General features: G+C 43.5%; 1 protein-coding gene across 3 annotated transcripts in view; it reads right to left on the bottom strand.

Moving 5' to 3' along the window:
* The window catches only part of NKTR (natural killer cell triggering receptor), a 46,502-nt gene that overhangs the window by 8,953 nt on the left and 19,674 nt on the right, over positions 1 to 17,875 (bottom strand). For all 3 annotated transcript variants that reach the window (XM_081970194.1, XM_081970195.1, XM_081970196.1), the window contains 8 exons: positions 15,828 to 15,857; positions 14,426 to 14,571; positions 13,258 to 13,468; positions 11,348 to 11,545; positions 10,260 to 10,344; positions 8,787 to 8,932; positions 3,447 to 6,299; positions 2,742 to 2,837 (listed from right to left, as the gene is read on the bottom strand). In XM_081970194.1, coding sequence (XP_081826320.1) covers positions 2,742 to 2,837; positions 3,447 to 6,299; positions 8,787 to 8,932; positions 10,260 to 10,344; positions 11,348 to 11,545; positions 13,258 to 13,468; positions 14,426 to 14,571; positions 15,828 to 15,857 — 3,765 coding nt within the window. The remainder of the gene's footprint in view (positions 1 to 2,741; positions 2,838 to 3,446; positions 6,300 to 8,786; positions 8,933 to 10,259; positions 10,345 to 11,347; positions 11,546 to 13,257; positions 13,469 to 14,425; positions 14,572 to 15,827; positions 15,858 to 17,875) is intronic.

Here is a 17,875-nt window from a genome sequence, read left to right as displayed (position 1 = left end):
GGCCAGGGCCGCAATGGGGGCATCCACAGAAGGAAATTGGAGAATCTTTTCCAATTCCGGAGTGGAGAGGTATAATTTTTTGTCCCCATTGCTAGGGGGGGCCACAGTAGTGGGCTGCGCCCACTGTTTCTGAATTACGTCGCTAAAGAGCTTGGGAAAAGGAATAGCTTCCTGTTCTGAAACCTGCTCTGCAAACAGGCGCTCCGTGGCATCCAATCCCACAGCGGTGCTATCCTGGGTGGTGGAACCGCCCATGTTAGTGGTAGCCTTGGCCTTATATAATAAAGACTTAAATAAGGTTGGGCGAAATAACCCCGAAGAGGGTTGGTCCACTGGAATGCCCTCATCATCGGATAATTCAATATCTAACACCTCACCTTCCTCCATCAAGTCCGATTCCTCACTATATTCAGAGGGAAAGGGTGAGGAGGGCTGGGCCTGGGAAGTGGAAGCCTCCCTAGGCGCTAACGAGGTCCTGGGAGTGTTGGATCTACGCTGCAACTCTGCATCCACCCCCCTCGAAATGGCATCAGATATCATTTGATAAAATTCTGGGTGAAGGCCCATTTCTTGTCCCTCCGGAGGCCTGAGGCCTGCAGCCGTGGGTGTGAAGGTTGCAGAAGGCCCAGCCCTGGGCTGGGCCGAAGCCACGCCCTGTGCTGGCAAAACCGGGAAAGATTGGCCTTCCAAGCCTCCCTCCTCGGCAGATGGGGCCTGTGGTAAGGCGAGGTCTGGAGACCAGCCTCGATTGCCAGGAGAAGCAGGGGGGGAATGTGGTGTGGAGCCCTGAGGGGTCAGCACCGGAGGCGAGGGATTGGCCGCCCTGGGGGCCCTGGATGGTGCCCTGGTTCTGTCCCTGCGCCTTTGGGCCCTGTCCGGGGCTGCAGAGGAAGCCCGGGAAGCATGGGTGGAGGCCCTGGTTGCGGCCCTACCCACCCTGGGGGGAACATCAGCCTCGGATTCAGAGCGGGCCACATTGGTGGTGTTTACAATACCTCCAGAATTAGTGGATTCTGCCATACTAAATGCGAATGGAAGTGAAAAAGGCTCAATCTCCTCACAAAACACCTTAACGAAGGCAATTAGCAGTACTCAGAAGCAGCTGCAACGATGTATCTCTAGCCGAGCGAACCAGGCAAGTGCGAGAAATAGGAGAGAGCAGTTGACGTAACGTCAGTAATTGGGCGGGAAGGGAGGCCCCGCCTTCCTTCCCCTTTGCAAGAACGCGGCAAAACAGCAAGCCAAAATGGCGCCCGACATTTAAGCGGGAGATTCAAACTACTTCTGGGCTGCAGCGCTCCGAAACGAAAACGGAGCCAGTCCCAGTCACCAGGCATGAAGGCAATGTCTTCGGGAGAAAGATCCCACTTCGCAAAGTGGATCGCTCCCGGGAAAAAAGCGGCGCGGAGCGGCGAACCAACCCCAGAGCGCAACGATGCGGCTAGAAAGGCGGCGAACCAGCCTCTAAATTAGCCTGGAGAGTCAACGGCGTTTCCCCGCCGAGAGGAGCTTGCCGGCAAATCCACATGACGAGCGGCTCGGGCTGCTGCCGAATGCACGCCTCGTTAGTTATCCCAAAGGCTTCAATCAAATCAAGTAAAATAAACGAAAATAAATTAAATCCAGGCTTAGAGGAGTCCAAACATAAAATTACCTTATCTATTAGTCTAGAGAGACTTGGAATTGCGTCTCTTCAGGCTGGACTGAGTTAAAAAACTGAGTATTCCAGGCAGAGGAGGCGTGGTCATTTAATTTGCATAACTCAGTCTCTAGGCTAATGGACAAAGTTAACCCATGCTTGGATTCCCCAAGCAGCGCACAGGAGAATTATTGGTTTACTGAACAACTATATTTTGTTCACTTTATGACTGCGGCTTTTGCTTAACAAACACCACCAAAATGATCATAAAAATTGGGCCGGTCACATGGATTTTAGGACTGTCAATACTTACGACCATGCATGACTTACAACTGTGATGGGCGGGCTCCATTGTAATTATAAGTCATGGACTACCTGTAATTTGGAAGTTGCTTGCCACTGCTATATTTTCCTTTAAAAAAAAAATCCCACTCTAATCTTAAACGATGTAGATTCTTTCCTAGTTCACCTCAACCCCTGATGACTGCACATATGTTGTCCACAAAACACAAGCATTTTGCTATGGCGTTGCTCAGTGCTGCTTTCTCAACTTCCCAATACAGCACTTAACAACAGCCCTTGGATTTATATTGTCAGAGCGTGTTTCAGTCCAGGAGCAAGTACAGTCAACAGTGGTTTGTATCAAATAATGGCTTTTATCTACAATAGGAATATAGGAATACTATACATACACATGCTACGAGCAGCATCTAAACAAAGAGCAATTACAGCAAGGAAGAAACCCAATGAACTATTACACAGGATCTTAAAGGGATAACAGCCAAAGACCCTGATAACTCATTCCTCTCATTGCATCAGCTGGTCAGCTCTTAAATTATCACCTTGACATATATATATATATACTGCTTTATAGTGCTTTAGAGCCCTCTTTAAGTAGTTTACAAATGTCAGCATCTTGCCCCCAAATAATCTGGATCCTCATTTTACTGACCTCAGAAATCTGAATCGACCTTGAGCCGGTCAGGGAGTCAGAACTCCTGACTGTGGGCAGAATTTGCCTGCAATACTGCAATCCAACCACTTGTGTCATCATGGCTCCTTATAAATTTCTCCCATCCTTTTCCTTTGAAAGACAACTTACCTATAACTTCTGCAACTGTCGTAAGAGCTGCTTCGACTTCTTGAGCAACAGTCACTATGCCACCCTCTGCTTGGGCTTCTCGAGTAACTCCGGGATCTGTGTATTTAAAAGAAATGGATTGGGGGGGGGGGGGGAAATAAAATGTATCTGAAAAAGGACTCCCCACCTTTAAAAATACATTAACAGACTGTGAATTCCAGTCCCGCCTTAGCCATGAAAGCCAACTAGGTGACTTTAAGCCAAGCATCAAGAGAATGTGAGTTCTAGTTCTGACTTAGGCACCAAAGCTACCTGGAAGATTTTGAGCCAGACACTGAGAAATGGTGAGTTGCAGCTCACTTTAGTTATGAAAGCCAGATGGGTAACTTTGGGCTAATCCCCAAGTCCCAAGTTCTAGTCCCATTTTAAGACACAAAACTGGCTGGGTGGCCATGGGCCAATCACCAAGAGACAGTGAATTCGAGTCTTGTCTTAGGCATGAAAGCCATGTGGGAGATTTTGGGCCAATCACCAGGAGATGTTGAGTTCTAGTTTTAGTAGGTTGTCTTAGGCCTGCCGCATTCTCTCAGGCAAACGCACACCTCATAGGGATGTTGTTGGGATGATGGAGAAAATTGGAGGAGGAAACTGTGCTAGATATGTTCATTGTCTTGAGTTATTTATAAAAACAAACAAGGCAGGAATTACATGAATGAATGAACTCACCTATATGAGTATTTGGAGCTCCTTGACGGACTTCGTGAGTGACTGTAAGACAGTGATCTTGTCCGGTGTCTGGATTTAACATCCGATTTGCTGCGCGAGCGACTCCGACTTCTGGACTCACTGTCCTCTCGTGTCAAAGTATCTTCTTCACTCGAGCTCTCGTGGTTCCGGGGTCTCCTATTCAGGCGCGCCGTCTTTCTGACTTCATCAAACAGGGAGCCTGGCCTAATCTTGTTTTTACTTTTAATCTCGATCCTTAAACCTGGCGGTTTGGGATCGGAGGAGCTGGAAGCCATGTTTTTCATTTCAAAGGGATTGCTGGAAGGTCCTGCAAGCTGCAGATTCCCAGCGCCCTGTAACGGTTTCCACTTATTGTCCCCAAGACTGCTTGATGCATTTTCGGAAACATCCCCTTTCAGCACAGTTTCAGCGCTGGTGGAAGCTTTCATTTTTTCCCTGTCTCGTTCCTGTCTGCCTTCTTGGAGGCCTGTCAGTCGTTTAGGATCAACAGCTTGTCTTACATTCTGGGTTACGGTGCTAATTGACGCCTGGGAGCTTGTGCTGGCTTTAACATCTTGGAAATTTAATTTTAGGCTTACTGGAGAAAGTTGCAGATCCAATTTTACAGACGAATCACGGTCCGGGGTACAAATCTCCATATCGTCTACCACTCTGGCAGCCTGCTCGTTTCCATTATCCTTCTGAGCTGCAGTGGGACTTTTGGAAACAATGATGTTTTTAGCTGGATATGGATCATGAGTTGAAGAAACAGCTTTTTCCTCACTGCGTTTATTCATTTGGCTAGTGGATACAGCCTGATCTGCTCCTCTCTTTGAGAGGACGGGCTCTTTGTGGGACATGCGATCATCCTTCGAATGTTCTTTGATCGTTTTATCACTTTTGGAATCCGGATCTTTATTTTTGTCTTTGGCTTGCTTTTTGGCATGTTTCTCTTGCACCTCTTTTATTCCAGATTTTTTGACTTCCCCCTCCCCCTCCTCCTCCTCTTCCTCTTCTCCAAATTCTAAGGGAGGCTGCCAATGAAATGTCTCCTTTCGTTTTTCAGCTTTGTGTTTCTTCTCCTTTTTACTTTTGGATTTTTCTTTCGCCTTTTTGGCGTGGACTTTTCGGAAGGATTTTTTGGAACTTCGCTTCGGCTTCCAGGATTTGTCCAGGGAGTCTGTATCAGAATCGGAGGTCTCGGTTTCTGAAGAGGAAGGATGTTTGTTCCCTTTTGACGTATCTGGGGCAGGGGCAGATTTGCATTTTCGTTTGGCGGGTGGGGAGGGATCCGTATCAGAGTCCGATGAGGCCTCGCCTTCCTCTTTTGCAGACAAGAGCCTTGAGTTTTCTTTGTCGTTTTGTGTTGCTTCTGTTCCAGAAATTGTTTCAGAACAGCAGTCATCACTAGTGTAGTTTTTCGTTTTGGCTTTGTGGCCACTTCTAAGAGTCTCAGATTTGTCTTTTGAAACTTTTGGTTTGTAACGGTTGCTGTCCTGCCCAGACCGAGATTTCTCTTCACGCTGATTACAACCTGAATTTCTTTTATTTTGCTTCTGGGTCACTTTTTCAGACCTTAATTGTCCTTTTTCTTCTACGGCCTGGGATGGAGTCAGTTTTTCACTTTCAGTCGAGGAATCGATGGAGGATCTGCTTGCACTTCTAGGCTTCGAGTTCACACCTTTCACATAGGGGAGAGTGCTTTCCGAACTGCTTTGCCTTTTCTTGGACAGTTCGGAATTCCTGGTGCGGGATCCCATCTTTGTCCGGCTTTTCTGCTGGTCATCCTCGCTGAGGGAAAAATAAGAAGAGGACCCACTATAGCACGACTGGTCACTGGGGAATTGATTCCCCGAGCGGGATCTCACGGTGGATCGGGATCTCAAACTGGACGGGCTTCTTGATCTGGAGGAGGACTTGGAGGAGGACTGACCTCGTGAAATTCTGCTTCTAGATTTCCACCAGCTGCCTGAGCTTCTGTTGCTCTGGATTTTGGAGTAACGGCTCCGATCGCTCTCCGAGCTCTTTTGTTGCTTAGGATAGGAAGAGGAGGATCCGGGGTCTTGGATGCCGATTAAGCTGTAATTCGCTTGAGCAGGTGGCAGGTGAGTGGTCTTGGCTTTCATTTCCTGAAGACGCTCGTAAGATGGTTTCCATGGTTTTTGCCCTGGTTTCCACCTGGAAGGCGGAGGACTATCACTCAGTGGGATAACTGGGAGGCTTTCGGCAACCACAGGCTGAATAGCAACTTTATCATTTTGGGGTAACGCTGTTCGTGCCGGCTCAATGGAGACCAGCTTACACTCCTTTGCCGCATTTTTGGGCGAGTTGGGGACCGCTTTCACCGGCTTCGAGGCGGAACTTGATCTTGACCTGCTCCTTGAATGTGAGGACATGTGAGTGTTTCTTGATCGAGAACTTCGGGAATAAGACCTGGACCGAGATCGGGACCGAGACTTATAGTACGAGCGAGAATCTCTGCTGGAGAAAGAGGCCGAGTTCTGCTTGTCTCGTTCGGATTTGGACCAGCCTCTTCTAGAAGAATCGTCTTTAGAGGTCAGGGAGGAAGAACGCGACGCTCTTTCCCGGTCACATAACGATTTTGCCCTCCTGGTAGAAGAAGGGGAAGATTCTACCTCGGTGGATGGAGACCGTTTCTTTTTTGTTTGCTTGTGCTTCTTTAAGTGTTTCTGCTTTTTGGCCTTCTTCTTGTGCTTGGCTTTTTTCTCTTTCCGATGTTTTCTACGGTGGCTGACATGTGGAGCAGTGCTGAGGTCTGAAAAGCCATTGTGGGACCAAGAACGAGACCGAGGGGATAGACTTCTTTCATCCCACCGTCCTGGATCACTCAACCTAAAGCGGGGGGGGGGGGGGATCAAAATATCTTTGTTTTAGTCTATGATCAGCTTTTGGAAAAAATAAAAAGAATACACTAAAATAGTTTTTGACACATGGAGAAAGGCCGGGGGGGGGAGGGGGGAGTTAACAGGAGACTTCTCAGGAAACAACAACTGAATGGAAAACTGATGGTGACCATCTACTGCTGCACCATAGAGAGTATTTTAACTTACTGCCCCTCTGTATGGTTTGCCAATTGCACAGTGGCAGATAGGACTCCAGAGGGACAATGCCATTGCCCAGAGGATCATGGGTTGCCCTCTCCCCTCTTTGGGAGAGCTTTATAGCTCCCGCTGCCTTAAGAAAGTTCAAAACATCCTTAAAGATCCATCTCATCCTGGGCACCCCTTTTTTTTAAACTATTACCATCTGGCAGACGGTACAGGACAATAAAAACAAGGACAAATAGGCTGGAAAACAGCTTCTATCCCAGAGCAGTAACTATATTGAATTCTACTGTATAGTGCAATGCTAATGCAATATCAGGGGTTTTAAATTCAATTGTATAAAATGTGAAGGATGTGTTTGTGTTTTATTTTTATAGTTAAACTGTACACTGAAGATGGACTTTAACTTCGTTGAACAAGCTGCAATGACAATAAAGTAAACTTAAACTTAGCATTCTTTTTAAAAAATTAGCATAAAATTGACGAGCATGGCCTGGCCATTTGGAAATGACTAGGACTATCAGACCCAGTTTGAATCCGGAGAAGTTATTAAGATTTTCTGTTGCCCTTGATTAGCCAAGAGAAAAGTCTCTGCAAATCCCATGACATCTCCCTCCTGACAAGAGCCAATGGGAAGGGGCACCAATGGGTTCTGGGAAAGGCCCATCTGTCTGCTTTATGGTTAAATTGTACAGGCAACCTGCAGTAGAGGACTCAGAGCTGTAACATTTGGCAATAGAATTCAGGGATACTGAGGATATTATTTTGGCAATCTACATTGCGGATTCAAGCAAAGCAACCGAAAGAGCAAGTGGCCTCTTTTAACTATGGTGCTTCATTCCCCTTGGGGATTAAACTCTGCAAGGGCTCTAAGCAGCGCCTGAAAGAAAGCCTGAATGAGTAACTTGGATGAAGTTGAAGAAACAGAGGTCTGTTGGTTACCTCTTCCTAGAGAAGGAGAACCAGCGGTCACAGTATACCATAGTTGTTTTCTTGCAGACATTTCACGACCCAACTAAAAAACATCATCAGTGATAGAAAGGAGTGGGGTTTGGAAAATGGAGTGAGAAAGAGGAAAATTAATGTGGGATCCTTGCTGCTGTCTGGGCTTTGCTTCTTTTCTTGAGATGTTTCATGACCTAACTATGTAACATCATCAATACTAGAAAGGACTGAGGTTTGCAGGGAGGAAGAGGAGGAGGACAATGGTGACTGGACACCTAGGTGCTCTCTGAGCCTGGTTGTTTCATTACAGACGTTTCATGAGCCATCTAGGTAACATTTCAGTACTGGAAAGGAGTGAGGTTTGAGCTTCTCTTCTCTGCAAGTCCACTCCCTTCTAGCACTGATGATATTACTTTGTCGAATCACGAAATGTCTGCAAAAAACCCAACCAAACTCAGAGAGCACCAAGGAGTCCACAAGGCTTATGTCTGGGTAGTAAACAAGGACTGTTTACATGCTTTCAGCCAGGGTTCTCTGCAGTTAGGAAGATCACTAGTGAAATAATCAGCACTGCTCACACAGCCTCCAACGTACCAATTTAAACTGGGCTTAAACCCAATTCTATGTGCCAGTCAGGTGAGCTAAACTCACACAAAATGATCTGAGCAATGCTCAAGAGTAAGTCTGTTATCTAATTTCAATCACTGATTTATTCTTGAAGTGGCATATATGGATGAATTTTCAGAGGAAAAATTTTGTGCATGTATCTGCACCCGCAATAATCCAGAAGTGACTCCGCTGGCATCCCAGAGCACCAGTGTTGTATTTTTGAGTAGGTTTAGGCCTGCACAATTAGTAACTCTGCTTTATGGAGTGCGACAGCTCAGCAGTTAAAGATGCTGAAACTTGTCAGCTGGAAAGGTGACAGCCCAGGTTCTAGACCTGAGTGCCATGTGACAGGCTGGCCTCCCAACCTTTGCTTGCCCCAGGCTCCTGCCCACGTAGCAGTCCAAAAGCATGCAAATGCGAGTAGATAAATAGGTACCGCTTTGGTTGGAAGCTAACAATGTTCTTTCCATCTTGGCCTATAATCGTGCTGGCCACATGAACTCAGAAATACTTTCAGAATACACTGGCTCCCTCAGTTAAGAAATGGGGAGTCAGACGTCGCTTTACTTTTAACTCTGTTTTACAAATTAGTCCTAAGATTATTGTCTTGCACAAGCCCAAAAGTTGCAAACGTGTTTTTCCCTCCAAACTCACATCTAAAACACATTGTTCTCCCAAAACATGACATTTCAGGAAGACAAAATTGTTGGCAAATTCTTACTTATCTCCTTTACTCCACTTTTCTCCACTGGGGGCCCTATAAGCTCTCCATCTCTGCATTTCCTCTTTCCAGTGGGGCGGTGTTTCGCTACTTCCATTGTCATCCGATTCTGTGCACGAGCGAGAATGAGGCGGAGTATGGTATCTCTAGGGGGGGAAATGCAATAGGATAACAAGTCTCATCAAGTCTACAGACTAAGTGAAACCTAACTCAATAGCACTAACTGTGGAGCCTAATGGACAATCACTTCAACAAGAGCCAGCAGTGTGCAGCCCCCTCCCCCCAAAATCCAACGCAATCCTAGGCTGCATTAACAGAATAGAATCAAAATCACATGAAGTAATACCATTTTATAAGGCTAGACCATACTTGGAATATTGCATCATTTTGATTGCTACAACTTAAAAAAGAGTGCAAAGAAGAGCGGAAAAGATAATTTGAGATCTGGAGGCTAAAACTTATCACAAACGGTTGCAGGAACTGTGGGCATGTTTTGTTTAATGAAAAGAAGGATTAGGGCCATGATGGCGAACCTATGGCATACGCGTCACAGGTGCCACGCAGAGCCATATTTGCTGGCACACCAGCCATCTGCTCCGGCACACACTGATTTTTGAGGGGCTGCCATAAACAAGAGGGAGTCAAACTATTCTCCAAAGCACCAGAAGGCAATCAAGCATCTTGGGATCTTGGAGTCCTAGTGGACAACCATTTAAATAGGAGCCAGCCGTGTGCATCAGCTGCCAAAAAAGCCAACACAGTTCTAGGCTGCATCAACAGAGGGATAGAATCAAGATCACGTGAAGGGTTAATACCACTTTATAAGGCCTTGTAAGGCCACACTTGGAATACGGCATTCCGTTCTGGTCGCCACGATGTAGAAAAGATGTGGAGACTCTGGAAAGAGTGCAGAGAAGAGCAACAAAGATGATTAGGGGACTGGAGACTAAAACATATGAAGAAGAACGGTTGCAGGAACTAGGTATGTCTAGCTTAAGAGAAAGAAGGACCAGGGGAGACAGGATAGCAGAGTTCCAATATCTCAGGGGTTGCCACAAAGAAGAGGGAGTCAAGCTATTCTCCAAGGCACCTGAGGGCAGAACAAGAAGCAATGAGTGGAAACTAATCAAGGAGAGAAGCAACTTAGAACTGAGGAGAAACTTCCTGACAGTGAGAACAATTAATCAGTGGAACAGAAGTTGCCTCCAGAAGTTGTGAATGCTCCAACACTGGAAATTTTTAAGAAGATGTTGGATAGCCATTTGTCTGAAGTGGTGTAGGATTTCCTGCCTAGGCAAGGGGTTGGACTAGAAGACCTCCAAGGTCCCTTCCAACTCTGCTATTGTATTGTATTGTATTATTGTAAGCAAGGGCAACCTTTCAGTGCGTTTAAAAATGAAACTCTCAAAATGTAAATTTCATTTTTTAAAAACAACAACAACAACAACAACAACAACAACAACAACAACATACTATCGTGCCTCTCCCTCTGATTTTTCTTCCAGATTTTGACACCGAAGGCTTCTGGTCACTGGAAACGGGTGCTGGGTCAATATTCCTTAAATATTCAGAAGAAAAGAAAATAAGTATTAGGAAAAATGAGCTGGGGAGTTATGAGCTAGTTCCTTGTAATCAAAATATGGCCTAAAATAAGCAACTGTGGTCAACAGTCATGCAACTAACTGCTTATCTTTGTTGTTAGCCCAGTCCCACATGGGACTCTTCTGCAGGCAACCTCATTTTATTTATTTATTTTGGACGCTGCTCATCTCACCAGGAGGTAATTCCATGTGGCACGTAACCGAATAAAGACAAGATAAACCATTAAATCTTAAAATCAATCTATCAATCTAATCTAATCTATCTATCTGGGCTTATTATCCGGGGAGGTCTTATTTTCAGGGAAACAGGGTATCTATCTGCCTATTATTTATCATCTATCTATCCTATCCATCCATCTATTCTATCTTCCCATCCTATCATCTATTTATCTGTCTGTCTGTCTGTTTCTCTCTCTCTCACACCGCACACCCCTTCTGCTAGAACAAATCAGGTGGGCCAATTCCATCAGAGTGAGACAATTTCTGGGATAACCTGGATCTGGGGGGCAGGGTGGAAATGGCCCGTTTTCTGCTCATTTTTGCCCTCCCCAGCCCCCAGGAGCTCTCTGAAAGCCTCCATAAGGGTATGCACGGCCATTTTGGTGAAGGGGCGGGGCTTTGGGAGGTCAAAAATGCTGTATTCGATGTATAAAATGCACCCAGATTTTCAGCCTTTTTTGAGGAAAAAAGGTGTGTCTTATACTCCGAAAAATATGGTATATAATCTTTTTGGTTAATATCTGAAAATAGGTAATCCTTGGTTATGGTAGTTCACTTAGTGAACTTCAAAGTTATGACATATCACGTTCACTTCAACAAATCCTCAGGTTACAAATGTACATTGGCAACCTCTGTTACATTTGTAACTTGAGGCCTACCTGTATAAATAGGTACATTTCGTTCAAATCCGCTTAGGTTCAAATCAAGACACAAAGAATTAAAAATAAGTGCAATGCATACAAATCTGGCTCTGTATTTATTATGGGCGCATCTCTTCTAAGCAGAAATCTGTTTTCCGGCACAGGAGGAATTTCTTCCGGACGGACGACAGGTTTACCCCTTTTCACATTCGGGTCTGCTGATTTTTCGTTTGTTTCGCTTTGGTCCGAGTGGCTGGAGGAAAGAGAGTGATTTACGGCCATTGAGGCTACTTCATACCTGTTTGAAAAGCCAAGCAAAATGATCAGCAGGGAATAAGCCTATCTCCTGATTAAATGTCTAAATTAAACTATTATGGCCTTCTCCGGGTTTGATATAAATGTAAGTAAGCAAGTCACGCCTTGCATTGTTAAAAGTCCATCTAATTCACTTCTTTTTCAATAATTAAAGTGGCTCTCTCTGCCATCGGTTTAAATTCTTCACTGATTCCTCTGAGCAGGATTTTACGAATTCTAATAACATCCATGAAAACATAGGCATTTCTCACTTAATGACCAGTTGCTTAATGAGGTTGGACACCTCCCCTCCCACAAAAGGTACTCACAGCAGAGTTCCAAAGTTAAAACAGCTGCATTCCCCCTCCCCCTGGTCATGTGATCAAATTTGGGGCTCTTGGCACCTGGTTCCCTTTTACAACCATTTGCAATGTCCCAGTTGTCTGGCCATGACTTTGGGGATTTTTTGTGAATTTCTAGCATTTATAGGTAGTCCTCAACTTACAACCATTCATTTAGTGACTATTCAGTTACAATGGCACTGGAAAAAGTGGCTTATGACCCTTTTCACACTTAACACCGTTGCACAATCACTTGATCAAAATCCAGTGTGACAAGAAAGGTGTAAAAAGGAGTAAACCTCACTAAACAACTGCTTCGCATAGTAACAAAATTTGGGGGCTCAATTGTGTTCATAAGTCAAGGACTACCTGCACTTCTGGTTTCCACCAAAAAGCACTCTGAGTTGATTAATTACTGCAGTATTTGTTTAACGGCCACATTGTTTTGCTGAACAACCCATATATTTGCTTAACAACTGCTGCAAAAATGGCCGTAAACCCACCCAGGTGCAGTTATTATGACTTGGAACCATAATTCCCAGCTCAGTTACAGTCGTAAGTTGAGGATTACCTGTACATATCCATTGTCTTTAAATGCAGTTTTAGAATCCACAACTCTATGCTGACTAGGAATTCGAGGTGTTTCATTTTGACATGATAGATGCAGAGTTGGAGACTGCTGGGCTCTAAAAGGCTTATTTTAAAAAACTTTTTTTAAAAAAGGTCTTAAGTTTTGATGTCATTATTCAAGACTTTTCTAGGCCTGACCTGTATACATATACACTTTTAATGTATCCATTATACTCCCATACACACAAACACACAAAATTTACACCCAGGAATAAATACACTTTAGGCAGAAGCTTGCCCATCCCAGGGATAAAGCACCCAGACACAAACTGAGCAGTGTGATATATGCAGTTCAATGCAATGAGATGTGCAGATCTGGACATTGGGCAAACAAAACCACCACCACAAACACATGGCACAACATAGGAGGACAAACCTATCGGGGCCAGAAAAAATTGATCAGCCCCTCTCTCACCAGAGGGAGATTGGGGGGGGGGGGGTTACTACACTACCTATCTCCCATTTACAACTGAGTCCTTTCAGCAGTTCCAACAAGGATCCACAATCATTTGCACTATTCAGGTAACCTTGGGGGCACAGATATTCTCCAAGTGGCCTCAACGGCTCTTTAGAAAGAATGCTGACCAGAGGATTGCGAGGAATATAAATCCTTCCACCCTCCACCACCAGTCAGAACTGAAGAAGCTTCCTGGATGAGAAGGGAAACATTTTCAAAGGAAAACAAGGGCCAATTGCCTTTGGGACAACTGTGACCTACACGATGAGGGAAACTCCATAGACTGACCTGTGCTTGTTTTTCGTTTCCCCTTTCTTCCTCTCTTCCCGTTTTCGTTTCCTAGATTGCTTAGCTTTGTTCCGCCTCTTCCTCTTCCTTCTCCTGCTTCGCTCGTTTTCATATTCGCTGTCGGAAGATGACTCCGATGATGTGGAGGTGCTGTTGGAGGAGCTGTCGGAAGCTTCTGAATGACTCCATGCTTTCCGCTTCTTCTCCAGCACTTAGGGAGGATAAAGTGACATCCTTTTAATAACCTCTAGAAAACATGTGGATTTGACAATCGACAGGAATAGAGTTTTAACAATTACAGGCCATTATTTTGGGATCACAATTACATATAGTACATGTTACCAATAAAGGAGAATATTTACAGCTCAAGGTTGAAATGAGGGGTCCCTTGGTGCTATCTGAGAGCGCTGGTTTCCTTGCAGATGTTTCATGACCTAACTAGGGAGCATCATCAGTGCTAGAAGAGAGGGGAGGTTGCAGAGGAAAGGAGGAGGGCCGTGGGGTTCTTGGTGCTCTCTGAGCTTGGTGGCTTTTCTTGCAGATGTTTCACATCCCAATTAGGTAACATCAATGTTCCTAGGAAGGAGTGTGCTTTGTGGAGGAGGAGGGGTGGATTATAGAGTCCTTGGTCCTCTTTGACCTTGGTTATTTCCTTGGAGACACCAAACTAGGTAAAACAATCAGTGGTAGAAGATAGTGTGGTTTGTGAAGGAGGAGGGGGAAGACTGAGAGCTCCTTGGTGTTCTTTGACCTTGGTTGTTTGCTTACAGACATTTCATGAACCAACTAACATCATCAGTCTTAAATGAGAGTGATGACTCATCATGTTCCCTAGTTGGGCCATGGAAAGTCTAAAAGAAAACCACCAAGGTCAAAAAGCACCAAGGACCCTACAGTTTAACGCTACAAATATTCTCTCCAATCAATCATTTCATACAATAGGTATTGAATAGATCTACACGGGCCTTTATTTTACAAGTAAACATTCTGCTCTACATTTTGATTCAGAATTCAGCATCCAATAAAGCCTTTCCTAGGATCACAGCAGAATCGGGCCAGAGCGAAGAAGATGAAATGTTATCCAATGGACACATCCTCCAAGAGTTTCAGAAAATGGAAAATGGTCCTTTTTGCCGTGAAACATGTCTACCATGAAAGAAAGGCTTACCATCTTTTGCCGGTTTGGTAACCAGCACCCCACAGTCAATGACGCGCACATCGGCATATGGTCTACTGGCAGAATCAGTTTTCAGATTTTCGATTTGTTCTATGACTTCAAAACCAGAAATAACAAGTCCAAAGACGACATGGACGCTACAAAAACAGAAAATGAATGCCAAAGGTATACTAGACTGTACAAAATGGGGGAACTTGCCAGCTGTGTTCACATTTAATTTTTTTGTTTTGTGGATTTCCTACAACGACCTACCCAGTAGTCCACAACTTATAACTGCAAATGAACCCATAATTTCTGTGGCTAAGCAAGATGGTTTAAGCCAGTTTCAGAGACCCAAAATTTCAGATCACAATTGAGCCTCAAATTTCCATTGCTACGCCAGAGAGTTTTGCCCCATTTTACAACCTGTCTTGCCATAGTTGTTAAGTGAATCACAAGAAGTTAAGTTAGTAATACAGTTGTTAAGTGAATCTGGCTTTACCCATTAACTTTGCTTGTCAGAATGTAGCCAAAGGGAATCACATGACCCCAGGGCACTGCAACTGTCATAAATATGAGTCAGTTCCCAGGTGTCTGAATTTTGAGCATGTGACTATGGGGATGCTGCAGTGGTCGTAAGTATGAAAAATAGCCACTGGTTACTTTTTTTAGAGCTGTTGTAACTTAAATGAACGGCTGTAAGTTGAGAACTACCTTTAATTGTCTAAATGACCAACTTGAAGTCCAACAGAGAAAACTACATTTAGACCCAACATAACCTATTTTATTTATTGTGGATGAAATTAACTCCCTCAGGTTGATTTTCCTTATTTGTGGCACTTGAAGATTTGCAAAAAAAAAAAAGCAGCTTTCTCTGTTGTTTTCAACACACTCAACTAACTCTCGGGGGGAATGACAGAAAAAATGGTGGTAAAGACCCCTCTCCCAATCTTTGTTTTTTCTTCAATCTCCCCCTTTTACAAAGAACACATCACCCACAAGGAAGGTTTTAGATCCACGCTAGGTGTTTATGAATCTTATGCCTTTACCTTTCTCGTTATCATTTATTTATTTCTGAAAGTGCGTTAGGCTGAGAGAGGGACTGGCCCAAAGTCTGCCTTTCTTATCTAAGACAGGACTAGAACTCCCCGTCTCCTGGTGATTGGCTCAAAGTCACCCAGCTGGCTTTCACACCTAAGGCGGGACTAGAACTCAGTCTCCTTGTGATTGGCCTAAAGTCCCCCAACTGTTTTCTCAACTTGTTTCTCTCTCCAGCTGCTCCCCCCCCCCTGGGTCTCCCCCGGACAATACTTGCCATAGATTAGTGATAGGATGGCAAAATGCTGAGGTTGAATACAATCCTACTTTTGTTAAGTTAAGACTGATGTGATGGGAAAGAATAGGAGGACCTTACCTATCAAGGTGAGGAGCAGGCTTCGTAGTTCTGTTCAACATCAGCATGCACAAGATGTTTATTGTTGGAGGGAAAATCAGATTTTCGGTTGAAGTAGTAAAAAGTAGGATGGCAAGTAAAATTTTAAAAAAGTAAGGGAAGAAAAAAACATAGCTGTTAATTTAATAGATAAAACTTATTGGCACTAAATTCAGGAAATATATTAAGTTTTATCATACACTACAATATAACACTACACTTAAATTTCATTTTTGATTAAAATTAAATGCTTATAGTGTAGGTAGTATCTCTATTTTACCAACTGAACAAATCAACATGGATTCACTCGCATTTGAAATACTCACAAATACAATCTGGATCTTGGCAACAGTACAAATAAATTAGAGGCTACTAATATGCACAAAATCACATTCTTTAAAGTAAAAATATATTAGGCACACAAATACACAATAGTTTCAAACCAACTTGTCCTCTAATTGTTTTTCTAAGTCAGCAAAGCCACATAGAAATCATTCATAGCTTTGGAAAATTAATGTTACAACTTATGACCGGTCAAACTTTTGAGTAAAGAAGTTTTTATATGCCTTTTTTGCAGCCTGTGTTTCAAGAATATAAAGCCACTGCTCATCCTTCGAGTGAGTGGGTGTCTGGGAGATGATAATGCTAAATTGCAATCCCAAGGAGGTCAAAACATTAAGCTTATGGCGTGGCAAAGCCTGCAATCGTATACATATCTGCTGATAAATAAATTCCATCAAACTGGCTGCAGATTTACTTGAAATATCATGTATGGTGGTTGTGGCTGTGATTTCCCTCTAGGCTAAAATACAAGAAACCTTTAAAACGAAAGACAATAGTCCAATATCTATTGACAATCTGCAGAGAGGAATTAGTGGGCCTTGAAAATAATCTGCCAATTTATTTGTTAGGGGAATAAATTGTTTTTCAAAGACAACATTATGGCTATAAACTAAATTATCAGGAAGTGTCTGTTGAAGTTATCATAGAAAATGCCTCTCTATTAATTAGCTATAAAGTAATATACTGTCCTGGTGTACTTTTACAAATGTTTGTTGAAATAAGTCTTTTTAAAAAAATCTTTTGGGAAGAGGGAACGGATAAAGAAGCAATCCAAATTACATATTATTATTAAATTTTCAATTTTTCAAGCAAGGTATCAATTGTTTTATAGTTCTTTTTTTGAGTCTAAGAACTCAGCAGCTATTCCCTGGATCATTGTAAGTAAAGGGCAATCTAATGGGAATAAGGCTGCACATTATATCCCAAGCACAGGTAGTCCTCAACTTACAGTATCAATTGAGCCCAAAATTTAGGTTGCTAAGTGAGACATTTGTTAAATGACTTTTGCCTCATTTTACAGCCACTGAATTTTGATCACGACCGTGGGGATGCTATTTTCCTAAGTGTGAAAAATGGTCTTAAGTCACTTTTTTCAGTACTGTTGCAATGTTGGTCACTAAATGAACAGTTGTAAGCCAAGGATTATCTGTTCAGGTAGTTCTTGAGTTACACCACAAATGTGCCTAGAATTAGGGTCATCAATTGTGATGGTCATTAACAGGGTTATCAAGGACTTACCCGATTTTACTCTTCTTTTTAAAGTGCTTGCTTAGCACTTAAAAACCATAAACAAAACTATCAAAAACTGAAAGTTAGAATATTTTGGATATGTGATGCGCCCCATGGAAAAATACGGCATCCTTCACTTCATCCTCCAAGGAAAGATTGAAGGCAAACAAGGTCCAGGCAGAAGAAGAAAATCCTGGCTTCAAAATCTAAATGATTGGTTTGGACAAAACTTTTTTCATGTGGCTGTTAATAAAAATAGGATCACCAACACGATCGCCAATGTCCGAAGACGGATATGGCACAAGAAGAAGAAGCTTGTTTAATGATCCTATTGTCTGAAATGGCCAATTTTTTTGCCTGAAACCAGAACGGTGAAACCAATTTCTGCCAAAAAGCCTAAATCATGATCATGTGAGCGTGGGGCTCAGTAAGCTAAATGGGGAGCTGGTTGCAAAATA

Source organism: Natrix helvetica, assembly GCF_964273705.1.
Source record: "Natrix helvetica genome assembly, chromosome: Z".
Taxonomy (NCBI): Eukaryota; Metazoa; Chordata; class Lepidosauria; order Squamata; family Natricidae; genus Natrix; species Natrix helvetica.
The sequence above is the reverse complement of the archived record's forward strand: the minus strand, read 5'-3'. Positions and strand labels throughout refer to the sequence as shown.